The 18463-nt window shown below is 46.9% G+C and overlaps 1 protein-coding gene across 1 annotated transcript; it reads right to left on the bottom strand.

The window, feature by feature from the left end:
• Positions 1–546: 546 nt before the first annotated feature.
• LOC132385886 (zinc-binding protein A33-like) lies at positions 547–15437 on the bottom strand. The gene is made up of 6 exons (XM_059958126.1): positions 14962–15437; positions 14262–14357; positions 13618–13851; positions 11784–11806; positions 11578–11696; positions 547–1097 (listed from the first exon to the last, which is right to left on the bottom strand). The coding sequence occupies exons 1-6, from the start codon at positions 15370–15372 to the stop codon at positions 547–549; spliced, it is 1434 nt and encodes a 477-aa protein (XP_059814109.1). The 5' UTR covers positions 15373–15437.
• Positions 15438–18463: the final 3026 nt, after the last annotated feature.

The following is an 18463-nucleotide window of genomic DNA, read 5'->3' as shown; positions in this document are numbered from 1 at the left end:
CCTAGATCCTTTTTCATTTCCACAAAATTGGCCGTTCTCCAATTTTACCAGAACATTAAGCTGCCAGTTCTGCCCCTCACTAATAGCAGTCATGTCGTTATCCCACGTGTCAACCCAAGCCCTAAACTCATCTGTTTTACCGACAATACTCCGTGCATTGAAATAGATGTTCCTGAGAATATGTATATCGTCTGCTTTTTTTTCATTTCCGTTTATACATGCAGTCCTCTCATGTTCCTTATCCTCCTGCACCTCACTATCTGCTCTAACACTCTGGTTCCCCTCCCTCTGCAAATCTAGATTAAATCCCCCGGAGCAGCACTGGCAAATCTACCCGCAAGAATGTTATTCCCCCTCCCGCCCAGTTTAGGGGCAAACCGTCCCGTCGGAACAGGCCCCACCTTCCCGGGAACAAAGCCCAATTGTCCAGAAACATGAAGCCCTCCCTCCTGCACCATCCCCTTAGCCACGTATTTAGCTGCACTCTCCGCACATTTATATTTACAGGGACTTTACTCCTGACGCCGGTCCCGGGACCCGACCCGTTTACAGACCCGGAGCGGAACCGGAGCAGATTCTCAGCCACTGGTTCACATCCCAGGTCCGGAAGAGAGGATAAAGTTTCCCCGTGAATTTATTCCCAGTGAAGGTGTGGAGATGGGACTTGGTCTCCGCGTTGTAAAATGAAACTGTCCCGGACTCGTAACTGAGATAAACTCCCACCCTCCCGGGGATGGGACCGGCAGCGAGACGGGACTCGGGGGAGGGGCGACCGGACACGTCACAATCCCGATGTAACACGTCACCAAACCGCCCGATATACCAGAATCCGGTCTCCGGACTCAGACTGACCGGTCCCTTCCTCTTCACAGACTCTGCGGCGACTCCCAGACACCAAAACCGAATCCCCGTCACCTCCACCTCCCAGTAATGTCTCCCCGATGTGAATCTCTCCGATCCCAGCACACAAGGCCAGTCTGTGAATCTCTTCCCTGTGTCAGGGAGATCCCTCCAGGTCCGGGTCAATCTCACACTCTTCCGATCCTCAGACACCTCGAGCTCCGGATTCGCCGTTTCCACATCCAGGGTGACAGAGACTGGGGGGAGAAGCAGAGAATTAGAGAGACCCGGGGATCGGGGGGAGACTCGGACAGCGCGGCCCCGGGGATCGGGGGGAGACTCGGACAGCGGGGCCCGGGGATCGGGGGGAGACTCGGACAGCGCGGCCCCGGGGATCGGGGGAGACTCTGTCCTAAATGGACATCCCTATAGTCGGAGGCTGTGCTCACCGTTCTCGACCCACCCACATCCTCCCAACATCAACTCTCTCCAGACAGGTGTCAGAGAGATCTGGCGAGACCCTTCATCAGGACCTGTGCAGCTTGGATTACCAGCATCTGTAGATTTTCTTGTGTTTGATTTTTAAAGCAGGAGTTATTTTATCATGAGCTGATCCATTTTCCCATTCTCCCATTTAGTCCCACTCTCCCACCCTCTCACCATGACCTTTGATGCCCTGTCTACTCACATACCTATCAATCTCTGTCTTAAATACACACAATGACTTGGCTTCCACTGCCGCAAGAAATACACAGATTCACCACCCTCTGGCTAAAAAAATTTCTTTGCATCTCCATTCTGAATGGGCGCCCTTCAATCCTTAAGTCATGCTCTCGTACTAGACTCCCCCACCATGGGAAACAACTTTGCCATATCCACTCTGTCCATGCCTTTTAACATCCGAAATGCTTCTGTGAGGTTCCCCCTCATTCTAAACTCCACGGAGTACAGTCCAAGAGCGGTCAAACATTCCTCACATGTTAACACTCTTATTCCAGGAATCATTCTCGTGAATCTTCTCTGAACCCTCTCCAATGTCAGAACATCCTTTCGTAAATAAGGAGCCCAAAACTGCACACAGTATTCCAAGTGAGGTCTTACCAGTTCCTTATAGTGCCTCAACATCACATCCCTGCTCTTATTTTCTATTCCTCTAGAAATGAATGCCAATATTGCATTCACCTTCTTCACCACCGACTCAACCTGGAGGTTAACCTTAAGGGTATCCTGCACGAGCACTTCCAAGTACAATTGCATCTCAGAATTTTGAATTCTCTCTCCATTTCAATAATAGTCAGCCCGTTTATTTCTTCTACCAACGTGCATGACCATACACTTTTAAACATTGTATTTCATTTGCCACTTCTTTGACCATTCTCCCAATCTATCCAAGTCTCTCTGCAGACTCTCTGTTTCCTCAGCACTACCGTCCCCTCCACCTATCTTTGTATCATCAGCAAACTTAGCCACAAAGCCATCTATTTCATAATCCAAATTGATGATATACAATGTAAAAAGAAGTGGCCCCAACTTGGAGCCATGTGGAACACCACTGGTAACTGGCAGACAACCAGAATGGGATCCTTTATTCCCACTCTCTGTTTCCTGCCAATCAGCCAACGCTCTATTCACATAAGTAAATTTCCCATAATTCCATGGGCTCTTATCTTGTTTAGCAACTTCATGTGTGGCACCTTGTCAAAAGCCTTCTGAAAATCCAAATACACAACATCCACTGCATCTCCCTTGTCTAGCCTACTTGTAATCTCCTCAAAAGATTTCAATGGGTTTGTCAGGCAGGATTTTCCTTTAAGGCAACCATGCTGAGTTTGGCCTATCTTGTCATATGCGTCCAGGTACTCCGTAACCTCATTCTTGACAATTGACTCCAGAAACTTTACAACCATTTCTCAATCTAACAGGTCTATAATTTACTTTTTGCTTCCTTGCCCCTTTCTTAAATACCAGAGTGGCATTTACAATCTTCCACTCCTCCGGAACCATGCCAGAATCTATTGACTTTTGAAAGATCATTGCTAATGCCTCCGCGATCTCCACAGCTACTTCCTTCAAAACACAAGTGTGCATTCCGTCTGGTCCTGGAGATTTATCTACCCTGAGACTATTCAGCTTCCTGAGTACTTTCTCTGTCGTAATTGTGACTGCGCACACTTCTCTTCCCTGACACCCTTGAGTGTCCGGTATACTGCTGATATCTTCCTCAGTGAGGACTGATGCAAATACTCGTTCAGTTCCTCAGCCATCTCCTTATCTCCCATTACAATTTCTCCAGCATCATTTTCTATCTGTCTAATATCCACTCTCAACCGTTTTTTATTCTTTATATACTTGACAAAGCTTTTAGTATCTTCTTTGATATAATTTGCAAGCTTCCTTTCATAGTTCATCTTTTCCCTCTTAATGGCCTTCTTAGTTTCCTTTTGTAAGCTTTTAAAATCTTCCCAATCCTCTGTCTTCCCACTAATTTTTGCTTCTTTGAATGCCCTCTCCTTTGCTTTTACTTTGGCTTTGACTTCTCTTGTCAGCCACTTTGGCTTTGACTTCTCTTTTTCCATTTGAAAAATTCTTCTTTTTTGGAATATATCTGTCTTGCACATTCCTCACTCCTCACATAAACTCCAGCCACTGCTGCTAGGCCGTCCTTCCCTCTAATGTCCCTTTCAAGTCAAATTTGGCCAGTTCCTCTCTCGTGCCACTGTAATTTCCTTTACTCTACTGCAATACCGACACATCGGATTTCGGCTTCTCTTTCTCAAATTTCACAGTGAACTCAATCATGTTACGATCACTGCCTCCTAACGGTTCCTTCACCTCAATCTCTCTAATCTCCTCTGGGTCATTACACAATATCCAATCCAGTATCTCTGATCCCCTAGTGGGCTCAACAACAAGCTGTTTTGAAAAGCCATCTCGTAGACATTCTACAAATTCTCTCTCTTGAGATCCAGTGTCGACCTGATTTTCCCAATCCACTCGCATGTTAAAATCCCCACAATTATCATAACACTGCCCTTGTGGCAAGCCTTTTCTATTTTCTGTTGTAATTTGTAATCCACATCACTGCAGCTGTTAGGAGGCCTGTAGATAACTGCCATCAGGGTCCTTTTACCCCGGCGATTTCTTAGCTCAACCCAGAAAGATTCTGCACTTCCGATCCTATGTCACCTCTTTCTAATGATTTAATATCATTTCATACCAATAAAGCCACGCCACCCCCTCTGCCTACCTGCCTATCCTTCCGATACACCGTGTATCCTTGGACGTTCAGCTATCACAGCCATGCATCCTTTAGCCACGTCTCAGTGATGGCCACAAAATTATACCTGCCAATCTGTAGCTGTACGACAAGATCATCCACCTTATGCCTTATGCTGTGTGTATTTAAGTATAACACCTTAAGTACAGTATTTGGTCAGTTTTGCTTTGATTGCACTGCAACTCATCCCAGTGGCTGCAAATTTGCCCCATCACCTGCCTGTCCTTCCTGACATCTTTACTGCTCACTATCTTAGATTTATAGATTCCCTCTCCTCCACTCTAACATTCCGGTTTACCACCTTCCTGCCAAATTAGTTTAAACCCTCCCTAACAGCTCTATTAAACATTCCTGCGATGATATTGATCCCCTTCGGGTTCAGGTGTAACCCGTCCTTTTTGAACAGGTAATACTTCCCCCAGAAGAGATCCCAATGATCCAAGAATCTGAAGCCCTGCCCCCTGCACTAGTCTCTCAGCCACGCATTCATCAGCCTGATCCTACTGTTCTTGCCCTCGCTAGCACATGGCACAGGTAGCAATCCTGAGATAACTACCCTGGAGGTCCTGTTTCCCTGCTTCCTTCCTAACTCACGGAAATCTCTCTTCAGGACCTCCTCCCTTTTCCTCTCTATGTCATTGGTACCAACATGTACCAAGACAGCTGGCTGCTCGCCCTCTCCCTTCAGAATATTCTGGACCTGATCCGAGACATCCCGTACCCTGGCACCTGGGAGGCAGCCCACCATGCGGGTATCTCTACCAGGCGCACAGAATCTCCTGTCTGTTCCCCTGACTATGGAATCCCCTATGACTACCGCATTCCTCTTCTCCCTCCTTCCCTCCTGCACAACAGCGCCAGGCTCAGTGCCAGAGACCCGGTCACCGTAGCCGTCCCCTGTCAGGTCATCCCCCTCAACAGCATCCAAAACGATATACTTGTTGCTGAGGGGGGCAGCCACAGGGGTGCGCTCCACTATCTGGGCATTTCCCATCCCTCTCCTGACAGTCACCCAGTTTTCTGACCCCTGTAGTCTAGGGATGACTACCTCCCTGTAGCTCCTGTCTATCACCTCTTCATTTTCTCTAATAAGCAGTAGGTCATCAAGCTGCTGCTCCAGATCCCTAACACAGTCTCCGAGGAGCTGAATCTCGGTTCACCTGACGCAGATGTGGCTATCAGGGAGGCTGGAGGTCTCCCAGGATTCCCACATCTGACACCCTGAACAAAGCACGAACCCTGCAGACATGCTACCTAATTCTTCAGGAATGAAACAAAGAAAGATAGGTCTACTCACCCACTTACTTCACCAAACACACAAACTTTTTAAACCGTTCGCTAATGTGCCCTGCTGTTCTCCCGTCCATTGGGCCGATTTGCCAAGGGGAGAAAAAGAGTCGGTGCCTCGCTCTCGCCTCGCTTTCGCCTAAGCTCGTTGAGCCAAAGCCCTACACTCTGCTGCCACCCACTCCGCTGCCCGCTGTATAGGGTGGTCATCTTTTTAAACTCTCCGCGCTGTCCTGCGCAGTCTCGCCGTTCTTGTACGCAAAGTTTTTTTTTACACTGTCTTCCTTCAGAATTTAGCTCCCACGCCGCCCTTCTTGTCCCAATCTAAAAAACCACCTTCAGTCGTGTATTCATCAGCCTATTCCACACTGTCCACATGAAATTCAGCAAGGCCTTTGATGTCGATGACGGACCACACTTGGAGCATTGTCTGCTTTTCCGGTTCCCGAATATGGGGAGGATGTCATTACACTGGACAGGAGGCTTCAGGAGGATGTTACCAGGACTGGGGGCTTGGGTTAAAAGCAAAGAGTGAGTAAGCTTGGGCTATTCAGCTGTAGTGTAGGATGTTCAGGTATGACCCCTTATCAAGGTAAATAATTCTAAGGAGCTTAAATAACGTTCTTTTTCCAAGAAATGGGAGCACAGAACCAGAGGCATCAGACTGAAAGTGAGATGGGAAATTGGGTAACATTCTCAGAGAGAGGGAGGTTGGTGAACGGAATTTGCCCTCAGACGCTGTAGAAACAGGTAAAAAATAACATATTTTAAAATAAAAACACAGATGGGAAATGGTTAGAGGGATGGGGGGGGGGTGTGTGCAAATACACACAAATGGGCCATGCTCAAGAAGACATCTTAGTCTTGCAGATTGATGAAGTGGGCCGTGAGTTCAACATCCATCAAACCCTCCCAGATCATCCTCCTGAGGAATCTCACCCCGGAGTCTGTCTGTGAAGTGTTGATGTGACGTCACGTCAGAGGGCAGCTCAGTGCCACAGAACAGACAGACTGGATAAGGACGGCAGATTTCAATTCTAAATGGGAATTTGTGCCTATTTCTGTGGCAGAGTGTCACACTCTGATAGTGTGTGTGTGTGCGTGTGTGTGTGTGTGTGTGTGTGTGTGTGTGTGTGTGTGTGTGTGTGTGTGTGTGTGTGTGTGTTGTGTATACACATTTAAGGATAGTGTGCACATTGAAGAATTTGTATGTTACAGTGTGTCATCACATGTCTGGTGTGTGTTGACAATGTGTCACACGTGATTGAGTTGTTTAAATGAATAAGTGACTATCTCTGAAGAGACTGGTTTCCAGGTTACTGAGGGAAATAACAACGTACATTGCTGAGGCTCTGACTACAATCTGCCAGTCCTTCCTGTGTATGTGTGTGAGGGAGCTTTGCCAGGCCGGTTATGCTGTGTGTGCTTCTCCCGAGATGAAATCTTGACCCATGTCAATGCTTGTTGGTGTGTCCGAGCTCATTCTCACAATGCTTCAATGTAGTGGTCTGATCACCATAAGACATAGGAGCAGAATTAGGCCATTTGCCCATCGAGTCTGCTCCAACATTCAATCATGGCTGATCCCTTTTTTCCCTCCTCAGCCCCACTACCTGACCTTCTCCCCGTAACCTTTGATGCTGTGTCCAATCTAGAACCTATCAAGCTCTGCCTTAAATACACCCAACAGGTTCCACAAATTCACTAGCTGCTGGCACAAATTTCTCCGCATGTTTTAAATAGATTCCCCCTCTGTCTTGAGCCTGTGCCCTCTTGTCCTAAACTCCACCACCATGGGAAACATCCTTTCCACATCTACTCTGTCTAGGACTTTCAACATTCGAAAGGTTTCTAGGACTTTCAACATTCGAAAGGTTTCAATGAGATCCCCCCTCATCTTTCTAAATTCCATCGAGTACAGACACAGAGCTATCAAACTTTCCTCGTATGATAACCCTTTCATTCCTGGAATCATCCTTATGAAATGAACCTTCTGCAATGCCAGCACATCTTTTCTTAGACGAGGAGCCCAAAATTGTTCACAATACTCATGGTGAGTGCCTTATAAATCCTCAGCATCACATCCCTGCTCTTGAAATGAATGCTATTTAAACCGATTGAATTCAATGCTAACATTGGATTTGCCTTCCTCACCAGTGACTCTACCTTCAAGTTAACCTTTAGGGAGTTCTGCAGAATGACTGCTAAGTCCAATTTCGTCTCAGATTTTTTGATTTTCTCCCCATTTGAAAAAAAAATCTGCACATTATTTCTACGACCAAAGTGCAGGACCATGTATTTTCCAACATTGTATATAATTTGCCAATTTCTTTCCCATTCTCCTCATCCAAGTCCTTGTCCAGCCTAACTGTTTCCTCAACACTATCGGCCCCTCCGCCAATCTTCGTATCATCTGCAAAACCTGGAAACAAAGCCATCTACTCTAGGACAAGAGGGTGTGACTTCGTGATTGAAGGACGTCCTTTTAGAACTGAGATGTGGAGAAATTACTTTAGTCAGTGTGTGTGGAGAATCTGTGGAATTTGTTGCGACATGTGGCTGTGGAGGCCAAGGCATATTTAAGGCAGAGATGTACCGGTTCTCATTTAGCCAGGGCATCAAATGGTATGGGGTGAAAGCAGGGGAGTGGGGATGTCCGGAAGAATTGGGTCTTCCCATGACTGAATATTGGTGCAAACTCAATGGGCCGAATGGCCTATTTCTGCTCCTATATCTTATTTTCTATTCCATCAGCTAAATCTTGATATACAGCATACAATGAAGGTGTCCTAACACCTGTGTCCCTGTGCAACACGACTCACTGGCAGCCAACCAGGAAAGGTTCCGTTTACTCCCATTCGCTGTTTCCTACCAATCAGCCAATGTCCTAACCATGCCTGTAACTTTTCTGTAATACCATGGCCTCTTAACCTGGTTACCACCTTCATGCGTGGCACTTTGTCAAAGGCCTTCCGAGATTCCAAATATACAACATCCACTGCATCCCCTTTATTGATCCTGCTTGTAATCTCCTCAAAGAATCCCAACTGGTTTGTCAGACAGGATATTCCCTAACGAAGCCATGCTGACTTGTCCTATCTTGTCCAGTATCACCAAGTATTCCATAGCCTCACACTTAACAATTGACTCCAATTTCTTCCCAACCACAGAGGTGAGGCAAACTGGTCAATAATTTCCTTTCTGCTGCCTTCCTCCTTACTTAAAGAGTCAAGTGACATTTGCCATTTTCCAGTCCTCTGGCACCATGCCAGGGTCCAATGATTTTGAAAGATTATTTGGAATGCCTCCATAATTTCTACTGCGACCTCTTTCAGAACACTAGGGTGCAGTTCATCTGGTCTGGGTGACTTATGTATCTTTAGGGCTTTCAGCTTTTTGAGCAGCTTCTCCCTTGTAACAGTAACTGCACTCACTTCTCTTCCCTCGCACTCTTCAACACCGGGCACAGTGCTGGTGTCTTCCACGGTGAATACTGGTGCAAAATATTTGGCTTATCTGCCATCTCTTTATCCTCTGTTATTATGTATCCAGCCTCATTTTCTAGCTGTCCTATATCCACTCTCATCTCTGTTTTATTTTTTTACAATACTTGAAAAACAATTTGATATTGTTTGCTATCTTGTTTTCCAAATATAGGTGTGTAAAAAGGGCCTGAAGGATCATTGGATACCAGAGTCACTCCAACCACAACCTGTACCAGTTGCTACCATCCGGGATACGGTACCGCAGCATAAAAGCCGGGAGCAACAGGCTCCGGGACAGCTTCTTCAACCAGGCCAGTTCAATTCAAATCAATTTCTTGTTTATTTTTTCCCACCCAATCATCCTTTTAGTTCCTCTCTGTAGATATTTCAAAGCTTCCCAATCCTCTTTCTTCCGAATAATTTTTGTTTAGTTGTATGCCCTCTCCTTTGCCTTTACATTAACTTGTCTTCCCTTGTCAGCCATGGTTGAACTATTTCGCCATTTGAGTATTTATTTATTTTTGGAGTATATCTATCCTCATTTTCCCAGAAACTGACACCATTTCTGCTCTGCTCTCATCCCTGCCAGCATCTCCTTCCAATTTGCTTTGGCCAACTCCTCACTCAGACCGCTGTAATTTCTTTCACTCCTCTGAAATACTACAATGTCAGGCTTTACTGTCTCCTTACCAGATTTCAAGTTGAACTCGGTCATGTTGTGAGCTCTGCCTCCTAAGGTTTCTTTTAACTATTCACCTCCGGTTCAATACATAACACCCAATCCAGTAGAGCTGTTCCCCGAGTAGGCTCAACGACAAACTGCTCTAGAAAGCCATCACATTGCATTCAACAAACTCACTCTCTTGAGATCCTTTACCAACCTGATTTTCCCAATTGACCTGCATGTTGAAATCTCCCATGATTATCATATCATTGTCCTTTGCATCAGCCTTTTCTATTTCCCGTTGTAATCTGTGGGCCTCAACCCACTGACTGTTGGGAGGCCTGTATATGACTGGTGTCTGTGTCATTTTTACTTTTGCAGTTCCTTACCTCAACCCACAAGATTCAACATCTTCCAATCCTATGACACATCTTGCTACTGATTTACCAGCAGAGCCACACCACCCCATCGGCCTTCCTTCCTTCCTCCGATACATTGTGTAACCTTGAACATTCAGATCCCAACTACAACCATCCTTCAGTCAAAATTCAGTGATGGCCAGAACATCATACCTAACAATCGGTAATAGTGCAACAAGATCATCCACCTTATTTCTCATACTCCATATATTGGAATATAACACTTGGTGTACTGTATCTGCTACCCTTTTTAATTCTGCATCCCTAATGCACTGATACTCACCCTACTGGCTGCAATTTTCTCCTCTCATCTGTCCGCCCTATCTGACAGTCTGACTGGACGCTATCTTTGCATTTTTACCATCAGTCTTATCCCTTCACTCCAGTTCCAACACCCCCCCCCCCACCAAATTAGTTTCAATCCTCCCCAACAGCTCTATCAAACCTCTCTGTGAGAATATTGTTCTCCCTCGGGTCGAGGTGCGACCCATCCCTTTTGAGCTGGTCATTCCTCCACCAGAAGAGATCCCAATGATCCAAGAACCTGAATCCCTGTCCCCAGCACCATCTTCTCAGCCATGTTTATCTGTCAAATTATCCTGTTTCTACCCTCACCAGCACGTATCACATGCAGCCATCTGGAAATTACAACACTGGGGGTGCTGCTTCTGAGCTTTCTACCAAGCTCTCCAAATTCTATTTTCAGGACCTCTTTGTTTTTACTTCCAATGTCATTGTCACAAATTTACAAAGATATCTGGCTCTTTTCCCTCCCTCTCTAAAATGCTGCGGACACGATTCGAGGCATCCCTGACCCTGGCACCCAGGAGGCAACATACCATTCGAGTGTCCCGTTCACATCAATAGATTCTCCTGTCTGTTCCCCTGACGATTCCCTAATGCACTGATACCCATCCCTGACCCTGGCACCCAGGAGGCAACATACCATTCGGGTGTCCCGTTCACATCAATAGATTATCCTGTCTGTTCCCCTGACGATTCCCTAATGCACTGATACCCATCCCTGACCCTGGCACCCAGGAGGCAACGTACCATTCGGGTGTCCCGTTCACATCAATAGAATCTCCTGTCTGTTCCCCTGGCGATTCAGTCCCCGATCACGACCACTCCCCTCTTCTGCCTCTAACAACAATGAGAGATGCTGATCCGGAAGGGGGAAGACCTGTGTCAGTCAGAGTCTGCACTCACAGGGCACATGAACGACTTGTGTATTTTCCTGACAATCCCTATCACCACACTGATACTCATTTTTATTCCTGACAATATTATTGTCAGTATTAAATTCTCAGCTCCTCTGGTAGATCCAAACTTATGTCCTGGTGTGTTAATGCATTTGCCTGGGTTTGGAACACAGTGGTTCATCTGACAGTCCCGTATATTGATTGTGTTGTGACCCTGTGCTGGTATGTTCAGGGGTCTGACATCTCCAGCTGACCATGTGACAGTGATGCCTCCCAGTCGGTGGGGTTGATGTGGAATAAACTTCAGTTCCCCTTCAGCCCAGTATTACAGACAATCTTTGCCTCACATTGGAACTAAATTGAGCTTCATAAACAAGGGGAAATGAATCGTTGTACGTTTTACCTCGATTAATAGCATCAAGCGTTTCTCTCAGCACTGTGTTCAACAAATAGGGGTGATCGAAGTTTTCAACCGGTAGGGTCTCATCTGTCACTGCTAATTCCTGGACATCGTCATTAATCCTGTAAATATTAAACTACTGGTTATAAATTGCTATTCTGAACTATCTTACAAATCCATTCAGTGTTTCAGTAAAGAGCCTGTCCTACCTCCTGTTCCGACGAGCTTCCTCCTGAAATAAATAAAACACAAATCTGATTAGACTTGGACTTACTATCCACATCCTGAATTTCATCCAAATCATTGCAAGGTGTTGAAAATTCCCACTCCCACAATCACTCAGACACACGGACAATACAGAACCATGAATTTACAGGGAAAGTTTCTGAATATCAGACCATTACTGAGAGGATGAAACTTACAGGGAAGACAGGACAGGCTGTGCATTATCATCTGGATATGACGTCAGTCTGATAGGATGGAGGAATTTAAGATCAGTGATGTATGTGATTGTGTGCGGGTGGAGGAAGTACCTCTATTTATGGGAAGACTCGTGGGGATATGTAATTCCAGATGGATTTTAACAAATTCCACAAGAAATTAAGTGAGGAGGATGTGAAACTCGCTGCCACAGGAGTGGATGAAATGGAACAGCAGAGACTGACTGTAATGGGGAGGCTGGATAAACACGTGAGGGACCAGGGAGTTCGGGGCACTGTTGCTGGGTGCGGTGAGTAGGTGGCAGGGGGCTTGTGAAGCAGGGAATCTGATAGAAGATGGACCTAATGGCCTGTTTATGATAGAGAATGGGATATAATCCCATGTGAAATATATCCAAAAAATAAAGAGACAGTGAAAGTTTCCATAATCTGATGGAAACCGGATATGGAGGATAAATCTAATGTGTGGGTCAAATTCTTTGTTCTCACTGATTGACTGAGCGACCCTCACACCAACTGCAACAGACACACTCACAGCCTGTGACTGGAACCGGGTGTTAATGGGAGTTTTAGAGGATATTTAATGCGGTAATTAAGGAAACAGTCAGCAGCTCTGTGTTATGATCGGAGTAAATAATTTCAGAGAAATTTGCATTCTGTCCTGGGATGTACAGAAGTTGTGGAAGCCCAGTTTTAGGATAATAGACAATAAACAATAAGGACAGGAGTAGGCCATTCGGCCCTTCTAGCCAGCACCATCATTCACTGTGATCATGGCTGATCATACACAATCAGTGCCCCATTCCTGCCCTCTCCCCATATCCCTTGACTCTATCTATAAGAGCTCTATCTAACTCTCTCTTGAAAGCATCCAGAGACTTGGCCTTCACTGCCTTCTGGGGCAGAGCATTCCACATATCCACCACTCTCTGAGTGAAAATGTTTTTCCGCATCACTGTTCTAAATGGCCTACCCCTTATTCTTAAACTGCGGATTCTAGTTCTGGACTCACCCATCAGCGGGAACATGCTTCCTGCCTCCAGCGTGTCCAATCCCTTAATAATCTTGTTATTATGGGACAACAACAACCCTGAATAGATGCATCAATGGTCTGGTGAGAAACAGTTTGCTGCCATTTGTAAATGCTGTGTGTAGGAGCAACACGTCTGTTTTCTGTCTGCATTGTATTCTGTGTTACGTGTTTATTATGGTAACTCGTCACGTGAGTGGGGACGTGGTAAAAGCGAAGGGAAAAAGTTAGGTATCTGTACTTTGTTCTGGGCAGTTTTGAGCTGGGGACGGGCGGATGTCATTCTGTTCTTGACCGCTGTGTTGCAGCTTACTTTACAATGAATTACCCTGAAGTTTCATCGCTTCGAGATTGTATTTTGCTAATGAAGGACTGAAAGCGTATTTTGGACATTTTCAAATGTCATTATTGGAGTGATTGGAGGGCGCATCATGCAAATATAACAACTTGTGTGAGGTCGCCAGCAGCGGCAATTGATTTGTTAGAATTGGCCGCTGTGCTGTGTTTATTTCAAATATACCACTGTTCATTTCGTGCCCTTTGACAGAAACAAAGTGAAATATAATCCCTCACCTTGAGAAACATCACACTGTCTTTTTGATCCATCTGTTCCTTTAACTTAGTGATTTCCTCCTGAATAATCCTTATATTCTCTTGAAGAGCTAGAAGATTTTTCTCCATTGGGTTGAGAATCCTCATCTCTTCTTCCCTGAGATTCCTGAGTAAGCTCTGCTCTTTCTCAGTGATAATCTGGCGCAGTTCAGCAAACTGGGATGTGATGTGGGACTGAAGGCTGTGTGACTGTTCCTGTCGAAGGAAAGGTGAAGATTAATATACTGCATTGCTGTGCTCTGTTTCCTTTTGTCGTTCAGTTCGGTCTATTGGAGTCCATGCTACTTCTGAGAGCATTCCCATCAACACCATTCCCTCACGTTTTCCTGAAACCTATTCTCACTTATTGACCGATAAACTCCCATCTGATTCACACACACGCTCCCCTCCTTTACAGGGTTAACGGTAATTAGCCATTCATCCGGCATGTCCTTGGGATGTGTCGGAGTCTCTCGTGGTCACAGGGACAGCATGCAAACTCCACACAGACAGCAGCAGAGGTCAGGATCTAACCCAGGTCACTGGAGCTGCGACGCTCGGCTATTCTGCATTAAATGGAGCAAAACTCGACAGTAATATCAGAAATTCCGCTCAGGAAGCCTCACCCGAACTCCGGAAATCTTCTCTTTCTGTTGCTGCTCCTTTTCCTGGAAGTCTGATTTCTTTTTTGTGAGAGAGTCTAGGGAAGATTTTAGCTGATCCTGGAAGTCCGAGAGTGAAGGAAATAGAAAGAAAGATGCATCAAAAGAAACAGGTGATCAAACCCGATTATCACACAAAATGCCGGAGGAACTCAGTGAGTCAGGCAGCATCTATTCAGGGGAAATAAACAGTCGGTGTTCCGGGATGAGACCCTTCATTAGGACTGGGAAGGAATGGGACAGAAGGGTGATGAAATGAGAAGCTGGGAGGGGACAGGTAGAAGAGGTAAATGGCTGGAGAAGAAGGAATCTAATACGAGAGGACAATCGACCATGGAAGAAACGGGAGGAACTGGGCGGTTTGCGGCCCTGAATGGTGACGAGGGAGGAGGTTAGGAGTCAGGTGTAGCACTTGTCCCGCTTGCAGGTGTCGGTGCCAGGAGGGATCAGTGGGGAGGAGCGAGTGGATCAGGGCGATACAGTACGGGGAGCGCGATCCGTATAGAGAGCGGAGAGTTCCGGGGTGAGGAGGTGGGCTGTGAGACGGAGAGATGCTAGAATCCCGTTGGAGATGACGGAAGTTGCAGGGAGTGATATGTTAGTTATAGAGGCTCGTGTAGGACAAAGGAAATATTTTAAGTATTGAACTAACGTTAGTTTTTACCATATAATTTTTAACAGCTTCTTTAATCGGCCTGAAGCGGTGCTCTCGGTGTTCCTCCGCCACTGCACAGATCATACAGATCAGTGTCTTGTCCGTTTCACAAAACAGCTTCAGTTCTTCCTCATGTTCCTCGCAGTGACGTTTACTTTCCTTCCCTTTCGGATTCAGGTTTAGATTTCGAAATTTTTCAGCCAGATTTGCTAAGGCCCGATTCACCCTGAGGGTGCGGTCAGCAAACTCCTCTCTACATTCCGGGCAGGAGTTTCTCTCCTCCCTTTCCCAACACCGTGTGATACAAGACCGACAGAAGTTGTGTCCACACTCCAGTATAACCGGATCGGTGAAGAAATCCAGACAGACCGGACAAATCACCTCCTCGCTCAAACTCTCGGTCTCTCCTTTCGAAGCCATGTTAACTCCGGCACTTCCTGATTCAGAATGCTTTCACTTTCGGGGAGTTGCTGATCCCCTGCAGTACCGGGATTGTCCACTACGCGCGCTGCAGACTCGGGGAATCACACAACACACACACAATGCTGGTGGAACACAGCAGGCCAGGCAGCATCTGTAGGGAGAAGCACTGTCGACGTTTCGGGCCGAGACTCTTCGTCAGGACAGCTGGTGTGGTATACTGTGTCCGGTCTTCCCGGTGTGGCCTTTTATATATTGGTGAGACCCGACGCAGACTGGGACACCCTTTCGCTGAACACCTACGCTCTGCCCACCAGAGAAAGCAGGATCTCCCAGTGGCCACACATTTTAATTCCACTTCCCAGTCCCATTCTGATATGTCTATCCATGGACTCCTCTACCGTCAAGATGGAGCCACATTCAGGTTGGAGGAACAACACATGGGCAGCCTCCAAGCTGATGGCATGAACATTGACTTCTGTCACTTCCGTTAATGCCCCTCCTCCCCTTCTTACCCCATCAGTGACATATTTAGTTGTTTGTCTTTTTTTCTCTCTCTCTCCCCATCACTGCCTGTTCTCCATCTCCCTCTGGTGCTCCCCCTCCCCCTTTCTTTCTCCCGAGGCCTCCCGTCCCATGATCCTTTCCCATCTCCAGCTCTGCATCCCTTTTGCCAATCACCTCTCCAGCTCTCTGTTTCACCCCACCCCTCCGGTCTTCTCCTGTCATTTCGCATTCCCCCCCCCACTACTTTCAAATCTCTTACTATCTCTGCTTTCAGTCAGTCCTGACATCGACAGTGCTTCTCCCTATAGATGCTGCCTGACCTGCTGTGTCCCACCAGCATTTTGTGTGTGTTGTTTGAATTTCCAGCATCAGCATATTTCTTCGTGTTTGCTGCGGGAATCAACATGGTTTTGCTGGATGTGTTCAGTGGAAATTCTGACCATTTCTATGTTTAGTGTGTGAGCAACCCCATCTTGTAAAATCCCAGTGCGACAAAAACGTCAGCTGAATCTCAAAAGGCCCCATCCCTGCGGTCGGAAGGACCTTCCCCTGGAAGACGATTGAAGTCCTGCGCTGAAAGGAGAAGCCGTGGGGTGGTTCACTACTACAATAACTGTGAGGCTTCCTCAGCCAACCCGGCCTCTCCCTGTCCAGTGTAGAGGATCCCTGTAGTTCCAATGGTGTCCCTGTAGTCTGGAATGTGTCATTCGGCAGTATTCCTGTACGACAGCGGTTCTCAATCGTTTTTTAAAGTGTCTTTCCCCGAGCTGATGATCTTCCAGCAGCACTCGCTGTCCGATTTTCTTTGGATCCTGGGAACAGCCCGAGGATCAGTGAGCCTTCTGTCACGCAGCTGCTGTGGCACAGGCCCTTGCATCTTTCTCCACAGATCTTCGCCAGCCCACAGTCCGCAAAGAGGTGAGTGACCGTCTCGTCTCCACTGCAGTAATCTCGGGGCAGCGCGCTGTGGGATTGATCTCCGGGCATGCAGCAAGGATCAGACTGGGAGGGGCCCGAATCGCCGCCAGACAGGTGAGGTCTTGCTGCCCGTTGGAGAGATCTGGTGATGAGGCATTCTGCCAGATGGTCTGGACTGTCTGCTCAGGGAACCACTCCACTGTGTCCATCCAGTCCTTCTCCTGCAGTAACTGCAGGACATTCCGTGCTGACCACTGCCTGGTGTTCTTGTGGTCAAAGCTGCTGGTCTGAAAGAACTGTCACCAATTTCATTAACACAAGGTTCACATGGAGAAGCTTCCTGACTGAGACAGACACAGTCTCATGGGGTATTTACAGGGTAGGGGCAGGAATGATGTTTTTCCTGGCTGGGCAGTGGAACAAGGGGTCACAGTCTCAAAATCCGAGGCCACCTCAGCAGGACTGAGATGAGGAGAAATTTCCCCAACACAGTGCAGTGAATATTTGGAGTTTTCTCCACAAGTTTCCTAAAGTAAACGGACATATTTAGGAGCTCGGCGATGTTGGGAACGTTTCAGGAAAGTGGCGCTGAGTGCAAAGTTCAACATGTTCTGAGTGAGGGGCAGAACAGTGCAACGGGCCGAATGGCAACGCTTGATCCTGTTTCTTATTTTCTAAAGCACGAGTTTACCTTTGCCCCTTGTTCTCCCTTGGCCTTCCGCCTGTCGGATTGCACAGGGGAGCGGTGAGAGCTCCGGAGATCCATCAGCAGCCGCTGCGGTTATTTCATGCTCTCGTTATTTTATCGGTGTTTCTCTGTTTTTGCACAGTTTGTTACCTTAAGCACTCTGGCTGATCTTTCACTGCCTGCTTCTGTTATGGTTACTATTCTATACTTTTTCTAAGTACGTCCGCAGGAAAATGCTTCTCGGGGTTGAATGTGGTGATTTATCTGTACTCTGATAATAAAATTTACTTTGAAATTTGAGTTTCGGGGATTTTCCTTTAATTCTGTGAACAAACTGTGACTGACATCTCCAGCTCCCAGTAGCAGCCCGTTCTCACACACACAGCCAATCAGCGATCACCGCTGGGAGAGGGATGCTGCCATTGGCTGAGGGGTGTCAGTGGGCGGGACGCTGTTTGGACCGGGACCGAGTGGGCCGGAGACCGGGAGCTGCGCCTCGGGTTTCGGCTGCACCACCGGCGGGTCGTGAATCCTTTCGAAAGCAGAGCTGAAGCGACCGGCGGAGATTCCGTGAGAAGTTTTAGCTACACGGAGGGCGCCCGGCCTTTCCCCGCCGAGGATCGGGGCCTGTTGTCTGGAGTTGTCTCCCAGACCCGTCCCTTCCTGCTGGGAGACGGGAGCTGCCCCGCAGCGGCTGCCGGTGGATCTCCGGAGCTCTCACCGCTCCCCTGTGCAATCCGAACGGCTGAAAACCAAGGGAGATCAAGGCGCAAAGGTAAACTCGTGCTTTAGAAAATAACAAACAGGAGCATGTCTGGCCATTCGGCCCGTTGCGCCTATTCCACCCTTTCCTCAGAATAGTCCTTTATTTTTAAATCTTTTTTTTGAGTTTAAACAAACATAAATGAAACACGAATACAAAGAGCTTGAGAGTACGTAATTAATAGGTTAAGGTATAAATAGAAATAGATGATAATA

This window comes from Hypanus sabinus (assembly GCF_030144855.1).
Source record: "Hypanus sabinus isolate sHypSab1 chromosome X2 unlocalized genomic scaffold, sHypSab1.hap1 SUPER_X2_unloc_4, whole genome shotgun sequence".
NCBI lineage: Eukaryota > Metazoa > Chordata > Chondrichthyes > Myliobatiformes > Dasyatidae > Hypanus > Hypanus sabinus.
The sequence above is the reverse complement of the archived record's forward strand: the minus strand, read 5'-3'. Positions and strand labels throughout refer to the sequence as shown.

Coding starts and splice junctions, on each gene's coding strand:
- LOC132385886 (XM_059958126.1), bottom strand. CDS start 15,372: ATGGCTTCGAAAGGAGAGACCGAGAGTTTGAGCGAGGAGGTGATTTGT. Junction 13,852..14,261: donor AGAAGATTTCCGGAGTTCGG/GTGAGGCTTCCT, acceptor TTCCTTCGACAG/GAACAGTCACACAGCCTTCA. Junction 1,098..11,577: donor GCTTGATGCTATTAATCGAG/GTAAAACGTACA, acceptor TTCTCCCCCCAG/TCTCTGTCACCCTGGATGTG.